The sequence below is a fragment of the Euleptes europaea genome, chromosome 14 (assembly GCF_029931775.1).
Source record: "Euleptes europaea isolate rEulEur1 chromosome 14, rEulEur1.hap1, whole genome shotgun sequence".
NCBI classification, from domain to species: Eukaryota; Metazoa; Chordata; class Lepidosauria; order Squamata; family Sphaerodactylidae; genus Euleptes; species Euleptes europaea.
In genome coordinates, this window is record NC_079325.1 from 52,894,056 (window position 1) to 52,918,174 (window position 24,119).

Here is a 24,119-nt window from a genome sequence, read left to right on the forward strand (position 1 = left end):
TGTATGGCTGTGTGTGAAAATGTGAAAAAAGGTAACATAGGTCGTTTATGCATGGGAGTTTTACCCGAGGTTCGTTGCTCGTTGGACCCACACTTTCCTGTTGGGAATCTATGCATCAGCAGTCTCCAAGCTCAAATCAACTCCCCGCCCCTTTAAATGCTGCTTTTTAATTGGCTTACTTGTAGTGCTTACTCTGAGAGAAAATCCCCTGCAAACTGAACTGCCACGTAAAAAGCATTTTAAGAGCCACCACCAAAAAATGGAATAATCTGAAAGGGTGGGGGGAGAAATCCAAGCCTTGGTTTTTAAAAGCCTTTCTTGTGCTAGAAAGGGCTTCCAGGAAGCAGGAAGTATTTGAATCCCCGCCTCTGGACATGCTGCTTTGTAATTGGCTGTGAGCGAAACCAAGCTTGCATGCCCCACACTTTGCCTTCTGCATAGGGATTTCACCCGGGCTTTGCTCAGGGAAGATGGAAGAGTTGGGTTAACAGAGGAATGGGAAGACCTGGACATTGCGAGGGCTGGCAGCGAAGTCATCTCTAATGGATGGAAAACTCATGCATAACTCCAAGGAACAACCAAGACAGACAGGGGGCAAATGTGAGTGAACGTACCCATGCATAAACAACCATAGTTTGGCTCTGAGAGGAAGCCAGGTTTAAGTCTCCTTACCCTTGTGCTTAAAACAAATATATAGACCCCCCCCCTCCTTCTAATACTGGTAGATCTCGTTTGGACCCAATATAAAATCTTGAAGAAAATTGTATACCTGTAAACATATACACACAATATATGTGTGGTTAAGTACATGCATAATTTTGGCAATTTTAAAAAACTGTGTTAGTACAGAAGTGTCTGTACCTTTGCAGTTGTGTGTATGTGTGATATATGCAAGGTATACATAGCCATAGCAATAAGACATTAGCAGTGGAGTTTTGCCATGCTTCCAGTCTGCTATATAGCTGTAAAACCAGACAGGAGGAAGCAGCATTCAAAATAAAGAAAAACAAGGCAAATCCATTTCATATGCAGACTTTGCCTCTCATGTTGACCCCAGTTTCCACCTTTACCTTTCAGACAGCTGGGAAACAGTGCAGAGTTTGTGCAGATACATACAAGGTCAAATGCACAGAATCCATACATCAAAGCCTCTTTTGCTTGCTGCACAAAAACTCAGACAGAATGTCTGAAATTCTCTAACCAGAGAATCCAACTGGAACTAATTCTGGAAACTGTAGAAATGAATATGGCAGGGCAGTGTAACATGTGAGCTACCAAGCCAAATACAGCCTTGCTAGCTATGTATTGTGACCAGCCAGGGGTTTGATGATTCCCATCCATTTTGGCCATCCCAGGGAGGCAACACAAACAGAAGGCTCATGTCCCTGGTGGGCCACCATAAATTACCGATGTGTTCAACTCTATAGGACCCCAGTTGTACATGTCTGACTACAGGAACAACATTCTAGGATGTCCTAACAGTTCAGAGGGTCGGTCAAAACTATCTTGTCTTTATCACAAATGATGGCTTGACAGTGGCAAACACATGTCCTCAATCGCCTTTAAAGTATCAAACGGGCATGCAGGCCCTTTCCTGAACCCTCCCTTCCACTGCGTTTAATCCACAATCTGTCCCTTTAAATCCTTTTCCCACAACTGGTGGAGAAATGATCCCAGCCAGGAAAAAAAAGATCCCATGGTATGGTTGGAAGAAACATGTTATAACAACCTTGCTGAAGATAAGCAGGGATGGGTCTATGAGTGCCTGACTAGAAGACCTGCTGGAATCTCTTTGTACATTGCTCATAATGAGGCAGGATATTCATTTAATTAATAAATACAAATAAATAAAAACAGCTGCGGGGAGGGTCCGTGAAAAGAAAGTCAGAGAGCAGGGGAAGGCAGGATTCAGCACCCACTCCCACATGCCCCATTGTTCTTTTAAATGGTTACACCCCTATTGCTTGAGACATAATTTAGGCATAGCCACAGTTGAAGACAGGGGTCTGCTGCCATCATGTACCATTTTGGCGTGAGGGCAGCTCTAAATTCTACATGGAGCTCTGCTGTTACCCCAGGGTTTCCCACAGCAAACATTTAAAGTATGGGTGGCATACTTGTAACTTTAAACACCAGCATATGTGTATATACACAGATGTTTAAAGACACAGTATGTTGACCACAGAATGTTCATGCTTGCGTGGGTGGGGGTGGGGACAGCAACCCACAGCTATTACCCTGTAAAGTGTGAGCCACCTGGATTGAGTAGTAATGGAGGGAGTAGTAATTCTACATCCAGATCTCCCCACAAGTCTTCTCCTTCTACTTTCACTCTACCCAGATGGGTGATTAAATTCTCATGACCTTTGCTCCCCTGTTTTCTGTTCACCTGGACTTATCATTGGGTTTTACTTCCTTCTCCATACCCTGTCTGCAACAGATGGAAGGATTTCCATTTTCCCCAGATGCACCTAAATTAGTACTAGTTAGCACCGCAAATCAACTGGCCTTTTACTCACCAGGATCTCATCCTGCAAAAAGGGGGCCATAGCAACAACAGCCGCAGCAGAGAAGACAGGAGCAAAGAAAAGAGATAATCATTACTCAAGAAAGCGGGAGCAGGAGAAAGAAACTAGGAACTAGGCTCCAGAAATGGGGGAAAAAACATTTATAATCAAAACCTTTTGCCAAATTAGTACTTCAATTGCAAAAATATCATCAAGCTCATATCTCAAAGTAAAATCTGCTAAGGCAAGTGGGGGGAAGGGAATAAAAAAATACATGCTGGCTATAGCTACCGGTAAATCCCGAAATGAACCATTAACAGACTGAATGGATGCTTGGTAGTTCTACGCACAACCTTTCAGGGCAACAGAGGTGCCGTCACCGTGTGTATTAAGGAACGCAGCTTGCCACGATTTGGATTTGGGAGATAAACCAGTAAGATCTTACCTTCAGAAATGTCTTTGATAGGAGAAATTATAGTCTACCTAAGGATATCTCTACACTACCCATGTGTATAGGTTTTACATCAGATTACCTGGCATGGCTTCCCCCAAAAAATCCCAGGAACTGGAGTCCAGTGCGGAGGCTTCAGTAATGAAGATCCCTAGCCTCTCCTCATAGAAGTACAGCCGAATGTTCTAGGCAGTGGAAGTTATCATTGAAATAGTTTAAATCTCAGGTATGGATATAATCTAAGGTCCCCTCAAGACTACACTGGTGTTGTAGGAAGTAGGGCTGCCAACTGACTAGAATACAGTCTGTGTTGACTTGATCCTCTCTTTTCAAATTAAGGCTTGATATCAGCAAATAAAGCTTTTCATAGCATGGTGCTGAAGACTGCCTCTTGTTAGCTGCTGCATAACAACACGTAGGGGCCAGTTCAAAAGATAGCAACCATGCACAAAGTGAGTAGTAACCGCATCGCATGCTGTGGGAATGGGATTTCCAAAAACCTAAGAGCTTTTTCAGATTACATAAACAAACAAACAAACAAACAAACATTTCCCCCTCTAAAACCAAACAGAATGTCTGCTGTCCTCATGCAGCAGGGTTATTGTCTTTGCAGCAAGGCTACCCCTCATTACACTGAACATGTACAGATGTCATAATGCTAGCAACACAGAAAAATGTGTGTGTGTTTAATCACATGGAAATGCCCTAGATAGAATTAACCCAATAAGGCATGTAGCCAATTATTAATTCAAGAAACTTAACCCAACCCTTCTAGTCAACCAGGGTTAACCTAGGAGGTAACAATCGCACGGTTATAGTTCTAGCTATTTTATGTTACCAATTATTCAACTGTAATTTAAAGCCCTATTATGGAGCCATCTCTTGGGACTGTTTTTCTTTGCGATATGGAGCATTTTGCTCCAGTGTGATGGGTTGGACTAAATGACATTCAGGTTCATCCCATCTTCATGATTATATGAACACTGCTTCCTTCCGCAGCCTGCGAAATAAAATGTGTATCCATCTCATAGCTTGAAATCATAGCCTGTAATGGTAATTAACTGAACCTACCTGATTACCAGCTGCTTTCTTCTTGCTCATCTGGCTGCTCCTCTGCTGAGCGCTACAGGAGAAATCAAATATGGAAGACACTTCAAACTTGTTCAGTTTTTACTTTCTTGGGACTGGTAATGTGAAATCAAATGTGCCAGCCTCAGATTAAAATAAACCTATAGCTTGAGTTCTCTAATGTTCTCAGCTTTCTCATTTGTCATTTATTCCCTTGGTTGGTGATTGCAGAGGAAACTTCATCTGATGCTTTTGAAGCAGTTGACTAAAGATGTTTCCATGACATGTTTCAGTCCCCTCCCCCAACCTGTAATAAATGTACGAATGATACACAGTTGTTACAGGGGATCTAGATTCATCTTGATTAGTCCATGTAATTCAGGGTTCAAAGTGCCATACAATAAATACTATACCTCGTTTTTCAGGGAGCTTCTCCCAAGGCATGAGAGATTCCCAGATACACACATCACCAAATCAAGACAACGGGTGACTTACAGTGACCAGTGATAAGGATGTTATGAGCAGGAATAGATGGTTGTGAGAACTTTTGAAACACAATGGCACAGAGGCAAAACCCTTCACCCAAATTAATCACTATGAACCTTACATGGCAGCCCTGTGCCGAGTTGCTCCAGTCAAAACCTGTTGATATCAAAAAGCTTAGACTGGAGTAACTATTATAGAGCTCCAGAAGCATATGCTGTACAGTCCCTTTCACCCCTGATACTTACTTGGCAAATCCAATGAAATCTTCATGGTTTGTATTCATGTAGGCCAACTCAATGTCTATCAGGAGCATGACCTGGAGAGGGAAGATAACGAGAAGAAAAGTAAAACAAGAACTACTGATGACATCAATAGACTTACATAGGTATTAATGCTGAGCTATAACATAATTATATACAACCTTATTCCAATTTTATTAATTTTGAAAAGTTGCTACCCAACAACTCTGGCAAAATTTGCTGTAGTAGCTTAGTGCAAGGGCAGATGTCTCTTGAACCCCCTGTAGGACAGACAGGTTCTTCTTGTTCCAAGGGTCCACAGGCATTTCATCCCCATCCTTGAGAACAACTGCCCTGGAGACCACTAGGACAACCACTAATGGGACTTTCAGGTAAGCCATGACATCTATGGGAATGGAATAGCTCTTTATCACCACAGTAATTATGGCCTTTGCCCTAGAAAGTTTGTGCCACTCCTGGTCCAGAAGCCATTGGAAGAACTGAGAAAAGAGAGTAACAGAAACAGATTTCAAGCAATGGGAAACACTTATGAGGCCACCAGAAGGAAGGCTCCTGCCATAGGGCACTGGTATCTGGGGTTACGTTTTCTAGACTACGCAATCCCTTCAAGAGAAGCCATAGTAAGGTCTTCACCTTGAATAGCTTCTTCTACAAAGTGTCCAGGGAAGCAGATTGTCAAACTAGATGGCCTGCCTACAAGGATCCTTCCACTTCTAGGACGCTAGGACTTCTTTGAGCCTTGATGGGCAGACTTAGCGTTCTACTTGTCATTAGAACCACTTAACAGCTATCTGTTGTAGGTCTAGTTCTAACAAACAACAGATTAGATGGTAAACCTGTAAACAGTTTAGATGGTAAATCTCAACTATACTACTTCAGACAATACCTGAAAGCTCAAATAGTAGTGGGGGGAAATCCCTGTATCTCTTCAGGAAAGGCTCCCTCAGATACTAGTTTTCTACACACAGGAAATCTCTATAAAATATAGTAATGCCTTCACCTAAAGTCTGAAAGGGTACAAGTAACAGGCTTACCACCCCCATCAGCTGAGAACTAAGCAAAATTGGTTGAATAGCTACTATGGCTGAATACAAAAAATTAGCAAGTATGAGATGGGCTTTGCAGTACTGCAAAGTACAGCTTTGCAGTACTGCCTCCCAAGTCTCTGCAAAACTTTACACAAAGCCAGTGTAGCACAGTAGTTTGTACGTTAGACTGGGCAGACCTTGAAACCCGCTGGGTTTCTCTATCTAACATACTTTGCTGAGTTGTTACAAGGTTAAAACGGAGGGGAGAATCATGTATGTTGCCCTGAAATCCTCGGAGGGAGGACAGGATAAAAATGTATTAAATGGATTCATAAAACTTTGAGGGAGAGCAGAATAAAAATGTACAAAATGAAAGCATAAAATTTTTCTACCCTGAGGCTCTACACAGCCAGGCTGCCTTAATATTTGAGAAATTTCACTCCAGATCCAGATTTATAGCAAAAGTCCAACCATTTTATGAGCTGAACTGACCTCATAAAAAAGGTTTAATTTACTCTAGTGAGGGCCTATATTTTCTATGTATTCTGGTTTTCTCTTATATACTGAATTTCTATGAAATAGCAACACATCCGTTCACAACACTAAGCCAAATGTACTTTCTCGAGAGTCAATGTCCCAATGTAGTTTTCCATTTTATCCTAAAACATGGTAACATATATACCTTAAAATCTTAAAAACTGAGTTTGATTTTGAACTGATTATAGTCAAAAATAAGATTTCACATCACGGTTACGGAGTATACCAAATTGATAAAGGAGCTATTTCGAACTTAGTAAGTTTATGAGTTTAAGTAGCAAGGTATGATTTATACTCTTTAGAGTACAGTTGTATATAACCAATTCACTTTTATTTTTATACTCATTCGGGGCTACAATGAATGTGGGGAGCCTGAGCACTGTCAACGTTCTGTTCTTTTATTTCTGTATCCCTATAATGAAAAATAAAAAAAATAATTAAAAAAACTTGCTTATATTCTTTGATCGAAAGCCCAATAAAAGTTATTATCTAAGCCTTTATCATGTCTCTGGTGACATTTTTAGCAAGTTTTTATAAAGATTCATGGTCACAAAGGTACTACAAAATAGTTGGTAGGTAGGTAGGTAGGTAGGTAGGTAGGTAGGTAGGTAAAAAGAAAGAAAGAAAGAAAGAAAGAAAGAAAGAAAGAAAGAAAGAAAGAAAGAAAGAAAGAAAGAAAGAAAGAAAGAAAGAAAGAAAAAGAAAGAAAGAAAGAAAGAAAGAAAGAAAGAAAGAAACCTTTGAAAATCAAAACATTTCTGGTTCTAACAGGTCAGAGTTACTCAGTATTTGAATTATGGAGCATTTTGAATTATCTGTGTTCAAAAGGTCTGGAGGATTATTTGGAGGGAAACGCCATAAGCACATGGCTATTTTTAAAGCCTTTCTAGCTCTGAAATAATGAGCACAGTATACTACAAGAGAAATAGAGGGAAAAATCACTTTAATGGCTGAGGCACTCAAAATAGTATCTTGCGGACCCAGCATCTAAAGGGGAAGGGAGAGGGCAAGGCGAACCAGCGAAATAGGCTAGTGACCACAGACACGTCGTTGGAGCCAAAATGGCCACAGCTTTATTGGTTATAGCTGACAGAGCCTCGGCACAGCAGAAGGCAGCAGATCCAGGCATCGGACGACCTGACTGCCGACCGATGGACACTTATCTGCCCAGCCTGCCTGCTGGGGGATACCAATGGACACTCCACTCCCCAGCAGGCAGGCTGAGTGGCTGGGGCATTCAAAATAGTATCTTCTTGGGATTTTTGGAACTGTGGGTCATAATTATTTGAAAGAAGGAGGGGGAGTTGGTTTTTATACCCTGGTTTTCTCTACCTTTTAGGAGCCTCATACTGGCTTACAATCACCTTCCCTTCCCCTCCCCACAACAGACACCCTGTGAGGTAGGTGGGGCTGAGAGAGTTCGGAGAGAACTGTGACTGGCCCAAGGTCACACAGCAGGCTTCGTGCGGAGGAGTGGGGAAACCAACCTGGTTCGCCAGATTAGAATCCACCACTCCTAACCACTTCACCAAGCTGGCTCTCCAGGAATTACAATGGAAATTAATAACATGAAGGGATTGGAGGGCAGCAAAAAGAACCACTCCTTTCTGAGAGGCAGTTGTAAAGGTTTCAGAAGAGAATCTGAGGTAAAATTTGCAGATGTAAGTCAAACGAACATGATCTGTCCTTGTGAACTAAGAGCTACAATCCCACAATGCTGTGGGGAAGAGAACAGCTCCCAAAGTAGCCATTGTTGGAGTACCTCAGAAAACAAACATGTCAAATCAAAGTCCTAACTACAGGTTTAATTTATTTTAAACAATGTATTGTAGATAGTGACAGCTTCATAGAATTAGGGTTGCCAACAGGCCTGAAGAAAAATGTTCTGCCCCTTTAGCAGAGGCATAATGGGATGTTATTTATCAGGCGATGATGTCTCCCTCCAGGCCATGAAAAGCTTCAGTTGCCCATTTCCAGACCCTGAGGCTGTTGAAGGAATAGGATGTTTTCCTCCAGGCCTTCCAGCAACCGTAACAGAACAGATGTTTCCACACCTTTTTCTGTCAAAGAAAAGTCCCCCTCATCCCAACCTATCGCTGCCTGAGCCAGACCCAATGATGGCACCTTCACTCTGAGGTGCCAGTAGGGTTGCCAGGTCCCTCTTCGCCACCGGCGGGAGGTTTTGGGGGTGGAGCCTGAGGAGGGCGGGGTTTGGGGAGGGACTTCAATGCCATAGAGTCCAATTGCCAAAGTGGCCATTTTCTCCAGGTGAACTGGTCCCTATCGGTTGGAGATCAGTTGTTATAGCGGGAGATCGCCAGCCACCACCTGGAGGTTGGCATTACACCTCTCCCACTATCTGCCCAACTCCTAAGGGGGGGAATTAGAATGGCCAAAACTTGAGTTCCTTAGCAGTGTCTTTTTTAAAACACAGTAAATAGGGCACTAGACCCCCTTGGTCCTACCCTATACCCGCCAGCCAAGCAAAGCCCCCTTTCCAAAACCCATAGATTTAAAATGGCAACAGTAAATAAATTTTACCAACCAGTTTTTTCAATCAAGTGAAAGTATATGCCTATTATTGGAAACCAATTATTGGTACAAACCAATAATTCAAACGATAGATTGATTTCTATTCTACTGCAAAACATAGCCAGTGAATGGGATTCATACTGAATATAGTTATGTTTCATTTTGGGATTAATTATGGCTGTGCCCTACATATGGTAAGTGGGTCCCTCGGTACATCCCATCCCTGGCACAATTCCTTTAAAAAGGTTTTGTGCCTGAAAGCATTTGAAGCACAACCGGTAACCCTGCCCCAGCTCAGGATTCAAGGCCTCCTTTGCCTTCATTTCATCATCATTCCCCTTTCTACTACTCCGACAACAGGAGGCTGAAGTTGGTTCCCAGTTCCTTATTCACATTTCCTAGTTACTTATTTGCGAATTCAATTACAAATATGGAGGACAATTTAAAAGCTAGAATTTCATCAGCAGCTTGTCTCTACACAAGTCCCATCCCATAATTCTCAGCTGTGGACATGAGCCAGAGCAGAGAGAGAGTTCATTTTACCAGACGGTAGAACAGGTAGCTAAATTTTGTGCAGTTGCATATAAAGTTCGCCATCTAAAGTTGGGTTACAGCAATTAGATTAAATTATATTTGGTCAATCTTAGTTTATTATAAATTATTTGGAAATTTTAATCAGATATGTTTTTGCTAAATTGTTTGCAATTTTTTATCTTTGTATAAACGATACGTGTGTTTTACTGGCATATGCTGTATTAATAGATCTGAATCTGTTGCCTGCAACACACTGCCCTTGAGAAGGTAAGTCATGGTTACAATTACTTTAAAGGCTGCATGTGCCTCTGTGTTCTTCAGTATGCATGCGATGCTGAATACCTTCCCCCCGCCCCAGGAATATATAAACATGAAACCTCTTGAGCATACCTGGTCCTTGGTCCTGCCCTCTCGTTCACGAATGTGGGTTGTAACGATTCTCTCCATTTCCTCCCGCAGGTGGGGGTACTGACTGAGCTGCACAGAAAGAGAAGGGGGGAAAAACATGTGCATATGGGGAAACAGGGGATGGAAGGAGGGCAGGAATATAACACCGCCAGCCCCCAAGCCGCATCAGAGGGCCTGGTAGGTTTGGAGGGGGCAGATGAAGAGAGGGATTATAGGAAAGTTGGAATTGCAGAGAGATTTTCCAAAGTCCAGCCAAGCTATAAGATTCTCTCTTCCCTACTGAAACAAACATCTCAGTCTGCTTTGACCCCAGAGGAAACCTTGAGGGGAAAAAGGTTTCCCACAGCAGCAGCAGCCCATGTCTGCTTGTTTTCTGTCAGTCTGCTTGTTTTCTCAGGAAAGAACAAAAAGAAAAATCCTCCCTCAATATCCAAATTGATATTTTTAAAGGATACTTGAAATCCTATTTTCTATGGCCAGCTGTCAGCCCAGAGCACAGACCAAATTATAGGTTCTTTGGAGAAACTCACTATTAGTATGACTTCAGGCCATGTTTTGTGTATAGCCCACCGTTTCACACCACAGCAGCTGCAGAGACGTTTTGTTCAGTTTACAACACACTGTAGAGAATTACATTTTTCCAAGTATATCTTTTGGTGAAAAAACTAGGGTTCTTGGATTTTACATTGGTACAGGACTAGCTATTTCAGATAAAATAAATTACAGATTTTGAAGAGCACTCAACAATGAGTAATAGTCATGGGGTGGACATGACCGTGCTCTTTGGTATGAGAATGTTCCAAAATGAACCCTAGTGAACTCATGTTAAATGCTGGGGAAATCTCTGAGGAAGAAAATGGTATCCAAGTTGTGTCATAATCAAGAGAAATAGTTTGGGGATAGAGACATTTGACATTGCAATCTTAAGCAGATCTATTCAGAATTCTGCTCATCTATCAAAAGGTCTTACTCCCACCAAAGTCTGTGCTCCCAGAAAAGGACTCTGCTGCTAGTCTCTTTATATAGCAACCTTTCTCTCAAGTAAAGATGTTTTTATTTCAGGAAGTGTTTCAACATCCCTTGTTGTTTTACAAAGGGATACATTTATACTATTGTTATGGGATATGTTTATGGATTGTGTTTACAAACTCTAATTGGGATTAATAGTCATCATATTTTGTCATGTATTCAACCCAAGGAAAATTTTAAGACTGTAAATGGGTTTTGAATTTTTTGTGGGGGAGGAGAGGAATATAAATATATAAATATTGGTAAATGTAAATAAATAGCATTACTGGAGTGATACTTGGTGATGTCAGTTTTGGCTGAAATGACATTGCCAGATGAAATTCAAACTATTACTTTTGTTTTATGTTGACAACAGTAACCCCACAGCTAAAACCAGAGTGGCATTGATAGCTAGGTGTATTCTAGGGTGGCCTACTGTTAGAGAAAATGTGAGGCAATAGTAGATTGCAGAAATAGCTCCAATGTATTTGCTCCAAGCAGATTGTAGAAATCACTCCAAGCTGCACAATGCAGGAGACTTTTGCTGATCCCTATTGAAGCATCTGGGATTTATTTACTACTATTTTATTATATTCTGCAAAGGTAAAAAATATAAGTCAGCCTCTTGGGGAAGGTTTTTGGTTACATTGTTAAGCAATCAGCATTCCTATGATTCCGGTAGGCTTTGTTTCCTTGCACACATATGGAAGTACCGTACTCTATGGAAGAAATTTACAAGTAGCTGAATCCGGTTGTGAATAATCTGGAGAGCTATCGCTGGATCGGGCAGTGCAGCAGTAGATCTGATAGAGATCCCTTGCCTTAAAGAAAAACAGTGAAGGATCAGACCACTTGTCAAATGCTGATTATGTTGGAGGTATATAAGGGAATCTTCCAGTGTGAAACCCCTATTGGCATGTATTAGCCATTGAATGTCATTGAAACCCTTCTGAAGGAGAACAACCGATCCTGGTCTCTAAATTACCAAGATTGGGATGTCTGAATTTTAAAAAATCTTTTAACAGCCTTCTACTTAAGACCAGAGGTGTATAGCATGCAGCTTGGGGGCCTCCTGCAAACCAAGAACACATGGGGTGCAGCATGAATCCCCCTCCCAAATTTGGCGACTCAGCAGGTATTACTGGACTCATGTCCCTGACTGGATACAGCTCTGAGCAGGGGCCAACTCAGCAGTGTCAGAGTAGCTGGGTGCCAGTAAAACAGCACCACAATGCTCAGGCACCTGCCAAGAGATGCAGACACAAGAAACATTTCTTCCTTTAAAATGCTAAAAACCAAGCAAGGAGCCAGATTTCTATAACTGAAATTGAGTGAAAGTTGAAGGACTTAGCTTCCTCTCCTTTCCTTTCATAACCCCAAGGTAAATTAAAGGAGTATGAGCTTGCAACTTAAAATTTATCTATAGAATTTATCTCATGGGGGAAGCCCTGATAATGGGATGGGCGCAGCCTGATGATGTCATATTTTTTACAATATAGCCTGCTTCATTCCAATCAAGGTCAATTCAGGGCCACATAACTGATTTGTTCACCCCTGCTTTAGGCAGAGAGAAACAGCAGCATTCCCATATTTCTTGCTGGTGGTAGTAAAAAGGGCTCATGTTAAAGAAACAGGAGATTGGAAAATCTTTAAGCAAGTCTCAGCTTCTTTTGTTGAGAGAACAAAAACAAAATTATAACCAACGTAGTGACACAAAACAAAATACTCCGAGCTGTGAAATGTTCTCAGTTTATTCAAACCTTGATCATTTGGCAAAATTTACACACAAAAGGGAGGGGAGGGGGAAAGAAAATTGTCACAGTCACGTTCAACAGAATTCATGCAGGAGCTTCATACTTGGACATGCGCAGGGAAAGCAGAGCTGGGCAGAGAGCGAATCACTGATACGAAAGGTCACATCCACAAGGGATCACATGTCAGGATGCAAAAGGCCAGGGTAGGGAAGGCAGTAGCACAAGCAGCACCCAGAAATGCCATGGTTCTGTACAGGAGAGCAGGCGAACCTGTCTAGTGGCTAGTTTGGAAATGGGCTAGCAAATGTGAAATGGGCTAGCAAATGGGCTAGCAAATGCTACAACCTAATTTCCCTCCCCTGGATGCTTACCACATGTCTTTAACTCCAAAATTTGACTGCTGTAGTGGATGTTCTTAATTGCAGAACTTGGTTCCACAATGCAGCACCCACAATTTGTGGTCAACATCAAAGCCTGCCAGATTTCATTCCAACCAGCTTCTCCTCCATCCTCTCCCCCCATCATCACCTTTCTCTGCCATACTTCAGTCCTGACTGCTACATTTCCTTTATCACATTATGCATGATAACATATGTTTAAAAAATAGCTGCTGCAGGTATACAAACATGGTGATATCCACACCTGAGTTGGCCTTGTTGTGTCAGATTTATATTTCTTTCCAGATTAAATGTGAATATGATCTGTTGAGATGGATGTTTGTAGCCTGACTTGGAACTAGTAATCGTTGATGGAGATTTTGCTACCTTTTCCTCTGGGAGAATTCCTACAACTTTAGGAGCAGACTAGCAATTTAAGCAGGGGAAGCTTTTCCTATTATTTTATCTCCATACCAAAAAAAGCTTCATTAGTTTGATTTCCATGAATTGCCAGGCTGCTGATATAGATACAGGAACAAAGCCAGTTTAATGTAAAGGCAGATCTAGCTGAGGTGATGGAACTACAGCAGCGTTTGGGGACTGTACAGAGTCCTGGCAGTCACTCCTAAGGGGGTGAAATGAAAATCAGAAACAGGCTTTCTGTTCCTGAAGGAGAAGAATTTCTAACTAAACTCTGTCCTCACCAACTTTAGTTCTCTTCAGTTGCTAATCTCTTCCTGTGGCTTAGTTATATACACAGATACATCCACACCCACACCAAGTCTCTCCCAAAGCAGATGGTTTCATTTCCTGTACAGTTAATAACTATTAGTAATGCTCTTTTAAGGGATGGACCAGGAAGTGGTTGTCTCCATGGCTGTCTTTGACTGTGACTGAAATGAAGTCACTGTAGAGTGAGACAGAATATTCAGGAAAGAAAATTCACTTTAGGCAATAAGTGCACAAAAAGCATTCACATGTCGGTCTAGGGAAGCACACTTTCCTTTAAAGCTCCATTGGAGTTCACTGAGCAGGAAGGCTTGGGTTGGTGCCAAAAAAAAAAAGCCAGCATAAGTTTCTAATATCACCACGGCACATCGTGCTGATTCAGAGGGAAGGCTGCCACCTACCGAAACACCAGCATGAGCTTCTTTCGAAGACCTCCCTCCCCATGTAATCCCAGACAGCCTAGGATGGGGATTCCCAGTTATGGGATTTTGAATGTGGCCATACAGTTGCTACCTTCCCTGGCCAAGGGCTGCTTTCCCTAATGTTCTAATGAGAAAGGGAGAGCAAGAGGCAAACCGGACTTCAATGCAAGCAAACAAACCACAGCACAGAGAAGGGTCAGTTTGCATTGCCTTACTCAGCACAGAGAAAGGAGGTCTGCAGAGAGAGTGAGAGAAAGGAATCCACGGGGCAAGAGCTCTGGTATTAAAGGAAGGGAAGTTGTGGGTTTTCCCCAAAGGTGCAGAAATCAGTAAAGTGAGCCTTGATCGTACAGCAGCTCTCATCTCTCAAACGAAGCTTTCTTTGTCTCTTGAGTTCTCAAATGACACCTAAACTACTTCATGCATTTCTCACATTATAATGCCTGCATTGGCTAGAAGATAGATTGGAGGGGGGATGCTCTTGTATCTATTCTACATTTTCCTTCCCACCTCTCCTTTTCCCCATCTCAGGACAAAAATGTGAGGATATCCAAATATGGTATTGGAATATAGGAGAGAATCCTTGAGTGATATTAACCCTTCCAACTTCAGTGGGTAAGGTAAAACTATAGGAATTTTACCTGGATTTAATAAATGAATACACATGAACTAATTGGCAAGACTACCTCCTTAAAGAGGTGTGTGGTGCCCCCTGATGGAGTTCCATAGGTCCCAGAAAAAAGCTGGTTGTGGATGTGATAGTGTGGCTGCATCCATATAATGAGGATTCTGTTTCCCTATCATTGCCATTTGGAAAGGATCCAGAATCATCCTTTCCTAGCTTGCTTCAATGTCTTTAAAAAAATCTGTATCCAGAGGATAAGAAGCAAATAAAAGAAGTTTTCCACATGCAAGTCAGGGACAGTTAGAAATATGGGTGCTTGCAATAGAATTTTATTTTGAAATAAAGGGATTGGGGATTGCCAGCAGGTAATCACTCTTTATCCAGCTGACTTTTGAATTCTAAGCAACAAATATTTCAGTCTGTCAGCCCCTCTCTAAGTGACTGATGGCAGAACAGTGCCTGGTTGCTGTTGTTGTTTTAAATAGACATAACCCTACATTATAAGAGCATCCCTCTCCATTTAGGGCTTCTCCCCCTTCCCATGAAAAGGGTACCACATCTACAAAGAGAATGGAACTGTTACTTAAGGCAGCTAGGAAGTTGTTGAGTGTATCTTTACCATCAGCTTCCATGGGGCTAATATTGGAGGAAAAGTCACGGAAGGCATAATGTCTGGGATCAGGCTGCTGAGTACCCACGAATGTGACTTGTGGCTTCCTGCAAATGGCTGCTTCATAGGGAATGGCTTGCTTGTGGATCCTTCTCCCTTACATCCATGAAAATGGAACTGAATCATGTTCACATTTAATTGGATTGGGACTACTTTTTTATCTTGTATCAGTAGTGTGGCACAGGCTGGCAAGGAGCAGTCATTGCTCCTGCGATAAAACAGATACAAACAGTGAGACTGTACCCTCCTGTGGTCTATTTCTCATGGGCAGATGGCATGCCACCCTGAGATACGGAAGCAAGAATCATGGTCATGGTGGCTACAGACTATGCTCTACTGCTAACTGTGTGTCTAAAGTGCCGTCAAGTCGCAGCCGACTTATGGCGACCCCTTTTTTTGGGGGGGGGGTTTCATGGCAAGAGACTAACAGAGGTGGTTTGCCAGTGCCTTCCTCTGCACAGCAACCCTGGTATTCCTTGGTGGTCTCCCATCTAAATACTAACCAGGGCTGACCCTGCTTAGCTTCTGAGATCTGAAGAGATCAGGCTAGCCTGGGCCATCCAGGTCAGGGCACTGCTAACTAGCACTAGTAAAAACCTACTGTTTTAAAGACCTTGACACCACTTGTCCAAAATACAACCCCTCTCTGAAGCCACTTGTCCACTGGAATCTTCTAATCATTGTACTCTTATTAATAAATCATGGTCCAGATTCTAATACTTGATATTAACTGTGCTCCCTTGGTTCATGATTACTCCACGGATTTGAGCATGTGAGGCAAGGCCACATATGGGTGTGTGATCAACGTGGCATTTGTTAGAATTCCTTCCCTTTAGGGATATTGGTTTTCTTTACCTTGTCGCTACACTTTCTGATGGTGGATGTGAGCTCACTCACTACCATATCCACACACTTCAGACACGGCTCCTTCAGTTTCTGCACCTGCTTTTTCACTATGGCTTCAAAAGCGAGGTCAGGTGTGAAGAGACCCGTTCTGCGCGGCAAAAGGAGCAGGGAAGAAGAGAAGCAACGAGGAAGAAAGAAGCATGAAGCAGACAGAGGTGGAGAAGAGAACAAGGTCAGACAGAAGAGGGAGAGAAACAGAGAAAGAAAGTGAAAGGGAGAGAAGAGAAAAACACAAGGCAAAAATGAGAAGTGAGATTTTTGGTTCACTCCACAGGAAAATCTAACCCAGGTGAGCATCACTAAAGGTCCCCAAGTGCTGCCAAGCATCAGGTGAACTCTACAGGATGAAAAAAGAATGCAGACGCAAAACTACAGGCAAGGATGTGATCAACAAAATAGATGGATGGGTATGCCCAGAGATCCCTGCCTCTCCCTTCCTCTCTGTTTCTGTTCAACTTCTCACAATTCATGCTGAAAGGCAAAGCCTTTAGCCCCTTGCTTGGATTCCCAGTCATTATTGTGATCTCCTCTCCTTCCTAGTGGTTAAGTCCAGTGCTAACTTCTAAAAGTCACCTGCGTTAAAACTGAGCCACAGCCCCTCCCCAATAAATAATAAATAATAGTAACCCAAATGGACCATGGTTTGAATCAGTATGTGGCACAGGGCTATGCTCACCTCACCTGTGATGCTATTAAGGGGAGAAGCAGCTAAGTAGTCAAGCAATAGTTTCCAGATTCAATCCCTGGCATCTACAGAAAAAGGATGTTAGACAGGGACAGAACCATTTCCTACCACCTCATGACCTACTGCCCGTGAGAGTAGACAGTACTGATTAACAGTGTACCTTGGTATAAGACAACAGATGTGCCTTTCAAATAGCACTCATTGGGTGTTTTTCTCCCTTGGAGTGAGCCAAGGTTCACTTCTGCAATGTTTTTATACCTATCTATGAATTAATAGAATGGTGATTGTTTCCTCTGGCTTGCACCATCTGCCACACCTCTGGTGGGTTTTCCACCTTTTATTATGTGATCAAGATGGCACATGTAACTATATCTGATTTCATGATTGCTTGGCACCTCACTTAAAACAAACACACACACAGTTCTTACATCGTTCAAAAACTGCACCGGGCGAAGGGGCTCATGATGTCACAAGCTTCCAGGCGATCGGTGCAGCGCATGGTGGTTTATGCATAGAAGAGCTTTCCCCAAGCTTGATTCTGGGGGAAAGAATGTATGTACGTCTGTATGAGCAAGACGTGGCCGGTATGCTTCCACAGCAGTTCCACAGATCAAAGTATGGCTGCTATTATCTAAAGGTCATACAATCTATGCAATGTTTGGAATCAGAGGGCAAACCACAACCTGTCTAATAACTTGCCCCATGTCTCTTGTTCAGCATCCCTAAAGACTTACAGGAAAGCTACCTCATATTTTTGACGAAGGACCCTTCTCACAAATCTTCACTGCTTTAGTTTGTGCCTGCTTCCCTAACATAACATTTATGGATTTGTCTTCCTGGTATCATTCACCCCAGGTGATTTATATGCCAAGGTAAGGCACTAGAAAGCTTGTATTTTTCACTCAACGGGACATATTTATATAACTGGGAAAGAAGGATCTTGCTAAAAAGCCAGGCAAACTCATTTCACTGGAGCTGTTAACTAATGGTGTTATAAATCTCAACCACCACCATCCCAACTCTGCAATTAGTTCCATAGGGGGTGGGGGGTGGGGAAACATTGTGGACCTAAAAGCTAGCAGCTTTAGGGGAAGGGGAGATTTAGATCTGGAGAATGGAGGAAAGGGTTAAATACTTCCTCTCAAGTACCACTTCCTCAGTCTTCAAAGTCCCATGAGTTAAGTTTATAGAAATGCAGGAAATCCTCATTACAGATAAAAAAAGTGGCAGAAAATCCTAATCACAGATTTTTTAAAGTGTAGGAAATCCTAATCAAAGTGCTTTCCCATCATGTCTAGCTTGGCCCTTAGACCCAAACTACCTTTAGACAATGCTTACAGATCAGATAGAACTACCTTTCAAAAATGATTTAGAACATAACCAATCTAGCACTCTATGCAAAAAAAAAAAAAAAGTTCCAACCAGAGTCCACTCTAAAAAGCAAACTTGTTTATACAGACTCTGGCAGACTATATTGATCTTCTTCCATGTTCTCAGATAGAGAATATAGGACTGTCTGTAAAAGATGTCATACTTGAAAACCTTATAACCCCCAGCCCTTATCATAATTTGCCATTCTAATATAAATGCACCTAAAAACTATGCCACGCCTATTATGAAACATGACCCAGCAAATGTGTTAATACCTACACTGCATCTCAATTATAAGGAATGTCTTTTTATTTACATTATTTTCTTCTATATTTTAAGTGACAAAATTGTTCCTTTGTATGATTTTTTTTAAAACCCTACAAATCTTACAGAGAGTTAGGGGTCCCTAATATTAGATTCCAGCTAGTGAGGCAATCTGTGTGGCTATCTGTGTAAAGAATTTCTTACTATGTGGCTACAAAGATGTGCTAATGTGTGTACATGTCCACGTGTGTATTTAGAGATTCTAACTTTCTGCAGAGAGCTGGGCTGGGTAGATGTGTCAGTGAAGGAGTCTTGGACATAGATGAAAGCAAAGAGACTCAGAAAATAACCATGACATGGAGATACCAGAGATGGGAGATGAAGTAGAACAGGCAAAGCTTTGGTCAAAATGGAAATCATGTGAGACAAATTCAAAGAATCATTCTAATTGGTATTGGTCATTATGTGCCAGCTGAATGTGCTAAAGAGTGTCTCAGACTGTCACAACTTTAGTAGACTCCATTTCCCCCTCGGTGTATTAATTATTAGTTAATTAACAAATTAATTATTTTAGTTGGCACTAATTATTTTGGTTGTCCCTGCTACAGAAGTTTTTTTTAATTTAATAAAGTTTAGGATGCCTTTGGTAGAATCTGACAGAGATTTCTTAAAACCTTCTGCCGTGTAAGGGTTACCTCCAGCACTACAGAAGCATCCTGGCCTCCATCTGTGTCTGCTCTGCCTTTTCAAGGCAACTACTCAAAAGACCTTTTCTTCAAAAGGAACTAACCTGGGAGCCAAAGCAAATATGTACTCGGGAGTTCTGTGTTTGGAGCTCACAGGGTCTTTTAAACTTAATTTTCAGGTTTTCAGGGGCCCAACTTGGATTGGGACCAAGGTGCACAGGAAAGTGATGTTCAGACTCCCCCGTGCTGTTTTCCTAACATTAAACAGCCTTGGGAGTGACTATGTGCCCTGTTGGGGGAAATTTACAGATACCCTTCATTGTTTCCTCACCGGAAACGGCCATTGGGGTAAACTTATGGTAAATTGCTGGCATCACCTATAGTACATTTGGTTAACTCCTGAGAAAGCTAGTCACCCTGCGGCTACCACGCTAGTCACCCTTTGGGGTCATGCATGTACACCATTACTCAACATTTTTAATGACTTCTGGCTGAATGTGTGAACTGGCTACACTTAAACGCATTGTTTCAGATGATGTGAAACAATATGGAAGTGCTGGCTGTGATGTTTAGTCTGCAGTCCAAGTCACTAGGAGACCCTGCAGGCATAAATGAATACATGTGTATGAAGTCACCCTTAATTTAATCCTCTGCCAATGATATACAGGTATCATACACTTAATCAGAAACTCGTTTTTTCTTAGAACTGGTTTTCTATCTTCCCCAATTCTCCCTCATGTCCTCTCATTTAGGAGGGTTGGCCTGCCCACTAGGTATACCTAGGCAATTGCCTAGGGTACTAGTCTATGCCTGTGGGAACCCTGTGCCCATGGCAGCCCTGAGCACAGCATGTGTCTGAACGGCGGGCAGCTGGGGCCTTCCTCCACTGCCAAATCCAGAAGTATCGGTGGCATGGCATGCAGGTAGTGGCAGCCCCAGACACCACTGTACCACACGTGCACCGGGGGCCTTCCCTCATCACTGGGTTTAGGATTGGGGGGGAGGACACACAATGGCAAACCATAGCCCCAGAAAGGACAGCCCGAGTAGGGCAGCATTCCTGTGGCAAAAGATGCCAAAAATCCTTGGGCCAGGACGGCTTTCAGGTGTCACATCTGACTCCAGACTGGCTGCCTCTGCTCTGTTTCCCCAAACTCTATCCTCCATTTGTGTTTATTTTCTATATTTTCCATTCACATTATCCTCCATCCAGCCCCTTAGAAGAACACAAACAATCAACTCCCAGCTCATATACACCACTGACACTTGGACATGCTCTTGTATCAGCTGGGGCGAAGGAAACCAACCATCCTTCATGTCAACTTTAAAGGCGATTTCACTACAGGAACAGCTTAACTACTTGAGTGTAGGGAGAGGGTGGGGGGAGAGAAAGAAAATGAAGGGTGCATGAAGGGGGAATCAGCAAGTTAATAAATAAAGGTACACACAGAAAGGAGATTTGTAGAAACAAAGAGAATGGTTACCGGCTAATGGGAAAATTAATACAGAGCGGTGGTGGGAGGGGGACGTGAAAAGTTGGCCCTTCCGATCCAGTTATTCGGATGATGCTGTATACTTGGCAGCCTCAGGACCCATATGGCACATTTCTGGGTGCTCCCCACAGCCACAGACCCACACCCCTCAAAAGGAGGGCAGCAAGGTAGAAAAAAAGAAAGCTCTTCCCAGCATTCTAGAACCCTGAGGAACCTCTGAGGGGGTGTACCCACTTTGTTCACCCCTAATCGGGGCTGTGATATATAAAGCCCGTCTTCATGGCCTCTTGCCAACGTGACCGCCAGCCTTTGTGGCCTCAGTTCACCACAAAGAACATTCTAGGATACTCCACCTTTCACCCTGCACAGTTACCTGCTCCCAATTGGCCAGCTGGTCCAACATGCCGAGGATTCCAAGTGCCCACACTCAAGAGAATCAAATGCCTTTTTTTTGGGGGGGGGCAGTACCTGGTGGCCTACCTAAAGCAGCAAACTGTAGCGAAGAGAAACAATGGTGTCTCTCCTACCTTTTTTGCCCCCACATTTTTCAGCTTTAGAAAATTAAAGTGCAAGAATTTGGGAAGTGGCCTGGGAGGGGGAAGTGGCCTGGGAGGAAGGCAACTCTGTGTCCTTCCCATGAGAGCCCATCACAATCTAAGAGAATGAAAGGTAGAAACCTCCAGGACAACCCATTTCAAGAGATCGGGAAAGAGTGGCAAAACAATCAAGAGAGGAGAGACTTTTTAAAAAGTTCTCTTCAGCTACTTGCTGCTCTTTCAGGGCAGGACACAAACCGAGCCAATCAGAAATTATGCCAAGCTGCAGAGGTTTTAGAACCAATCCACGTGTCTGCATTTATAGTTCCCTAAGAGACATAAACACACACCCATTCATGGGGAAGACCAATATAGCATTTCAAGAGCAGTGGAGATGATTTAACAGCACTGTCAACACCTTCCAAAAAGATGTTTATGTCCTGCAGTGAGTTGTGGGGAAAAACACAAACAACAGGTTTTTATAATGGTCCAGTATGAACCAGGGAAAAGCTGGCTGCGGTGGACATCTATTGGCTAGCACCCAGAACATCACCAACTCACTTTCCTTATAGATTTGAGCACTTTTGGGACAATCATAAAAAGCATTTGAATTATTTTTACGATAATGAATGAACAATATTATAAATAAAGCTGATTATATGGTCAACAGACCCTTGAGGTACAACACAGCAGTTATTAGGATTTGATTAAGAGTTATTTGCATTTTTTAAAAAAGGAGGAAATTAGATTCACAAGGGTTGGGGCAAGACTATGCGCTGACACACCTCCTTGACATGGGGAGCATCTTGTTCTTGCAGCATTCAAATTGCTGCTAAGCATGTATGTAATATACATTGTGAAACCAGGTTCGGAACCTGAGTAAAGGACGTGCTGCAATCACTCTAAATATGCATCTGCCATGCTATGCTGCATTTGTCTTCACCCAAATAGTTTATAACTTATTCATATCCCATTTTGAACTGCTGAAGGTCTAAGGAAGCTCCGAATTGAAACTAATGTGGGAATCAAGTTAAATGGTGCTAGAGAAGAGAGGGACTTGTAATCTTTTTTAATTTTGTTTTTAAAAATGCCAATGATCCTTTTGAGAACCGGCAGAGCACAGTTGTTCCTCACAGTGCAGCTTGCAGTGGGCTTGCCCACATCAGTACAAATGCACACACTTCCCAGCCAAATAATTGGGAGGACACTGCTGCTGCAGCTGCTGACGACACCCCTTAAGCTTTCCCATCCTTTTCTGATTGGCTAAGAAGCTCCCAGTTGGTTTCACTCAGGTCTAGTCATGCTGTTAAGGAGGGTGGTTAGAAAAACAACAACGTGTCACTGGCAGGCAGGGTCATCGCCCAGATCACATATGCTGTGCTTCAGCCAGCGGGCAGGTGGACATGAGCGTGTTGGAGCTCCATGCTGACTCCCAGGTTACCTTCTTGGTGCACTGTCTAACGGTATTGATTAACTCCGAAATGACCATGTCCACACATTTCACGCAAGGCTCTTTAATCTTCTTCACCTGCTTTTTCACAATGGTCTCAAAGGCCATGTCGGGCGTGAACAGACCGGTTCTAAACACCCAGGACGAGGGTGGTGGGATAAGACAAAGCGGGAGGGAGATGGAGGGGTTGGGATGGGGCAAGGAGAATGTCATAGCATTACATATAAAATTTCAGAGCAGCTGCTCACACCGTAGATAACCAGCTTGGCGGTGCTGGGTGGAACTTAAAAAACTCGGGGGGTGGGGGAGAGGAATCCTTCATCAACCAGAGCACTCTAAGGTCTACAACCTTTGCTTTCTGATACAGACTGAAATGTTATAACAGCTTTTGGACACTCTGCCTCTCTTTTCCCACCCTCTTCTTGTAACATCTAGTTAAACACACTGCCCACTGCCTGCTGAAGATTATTTAGCGATGGTGCAGTGCAAAGCATACTTTGACAGGATCATGTCACACTTTGGTCTTTTACGCATGACTGTTTCCCTTGCCGTCACCTCTCTGACCACGTCGGGTCTTTGTGCTGATTATGCATGCCGTTTCTGACCATCAGAGGTCGCCTCTCTCTCCCCCAGCATTTCCCTGCATTTTCCCCACATTTTCAAATTTAAGATAAAACCGGTGCAAATCAAAACAAAGACCTGAAGTCGTTGGTGGGGTGATGGGGAGTGAAACAGTCATGCATAAAAGACCTTTGTTATCAACTAGATGGTATGAGGAAGAAGGGGAGAGAGACACAGAGCAGAGGTGGCACCTCTGCGTCTCCTGCAACATCTATTTAGGCCCTTTGTTTTCTAGCCATGATCCCCACCATGGTGGGAATTGGCATGGGAAAAGGGGGCTCAGCATCTCTTCGGAATACTAGACCGTTATGGTTCATTGCCTCTAGGTACAGCAGTAGTACAACGGCTCTATCCCTACCTCATCCTCTATGATTTGGGACTTGTGCAGGATGAACAAAATTCTCCCCCCTTCCCTTGATTTCAAGGAGTTGTCAGAAAGCACAAAAAAACCGTACAGGTGCCAAAAGGGCACAAAACAGATTCGACCAGATCAGTCGCAGAATGCCAAAAGGAGGTCTGCTTTCAAATGCTGCTTTGTCCTTATGGGAAATTTAAGATTGTGAAACACTCCAAGTTTTCAATCAATCAAAGGGACTGTTCTGCCCAGATTGGCACGCTCAGCACAGGTTGGTCAAAATTGCATCTCCTGGACTGCACATCACATAAAAGCCACCCTTTGAAGCCAGCCAGCTGCTTGATAAAGCCCCCGTT

The 24,119-nt window shown here is 42.8% G+C and overlaps 1 protein-coding gene across 12 annotated transcripts in view; it reads right to left on the reverse strand.

The window, feature by feature from the left end:
* Positions 1 to 24,119, reverse strand: part of DNM1 (dynamin 1) — a 183,926-nt gene that overhangs the window by 84,587 nt on the left and 75,220 nt on the right. For 8 of the 12 annotated variants that reach the window (XR_008933777.1, XR_008933776.1, XR_008933775.1 and 5 more), the window contains exons 10-14: positions 22,779 to 22,917; positions 9,794 to 9,880; positions 4,758 to 4,828; positions 4,030 to 4,081; positions 2,520 to 2,531 (exon numbers count right to left, since the gene is read on the reverse strand). Coding sequence is in view for 7 of the 12 variants with exons in the window: in XM_056860770.1 (XP_056716748.1) it covers positions 2,520 to 2,531; positions 4,030 to 4,081; positions 4,758 to 4,828; positions 9,794 to 9,880; positions 22,779 to 22,917 (361 nt within the window). In the remaining 5 variants the exon portion in view is untranslated. Of the gene's footprint in view, positions 1 to 2,519; positions 2,532 to 4,029; positions 4,082 to 4,757; positions 4,829 to 9,793; positions 9,881 to 16,251; positions 16,391 to 22,778; positions 22,918 to 24,119 lie in introns of all 12 variants that reach the window. The other 4 variants (XM_056860771.1, XM_056860777.1, XM_056860773.1 and 1 more) reach the window with 3 other exon arrangements.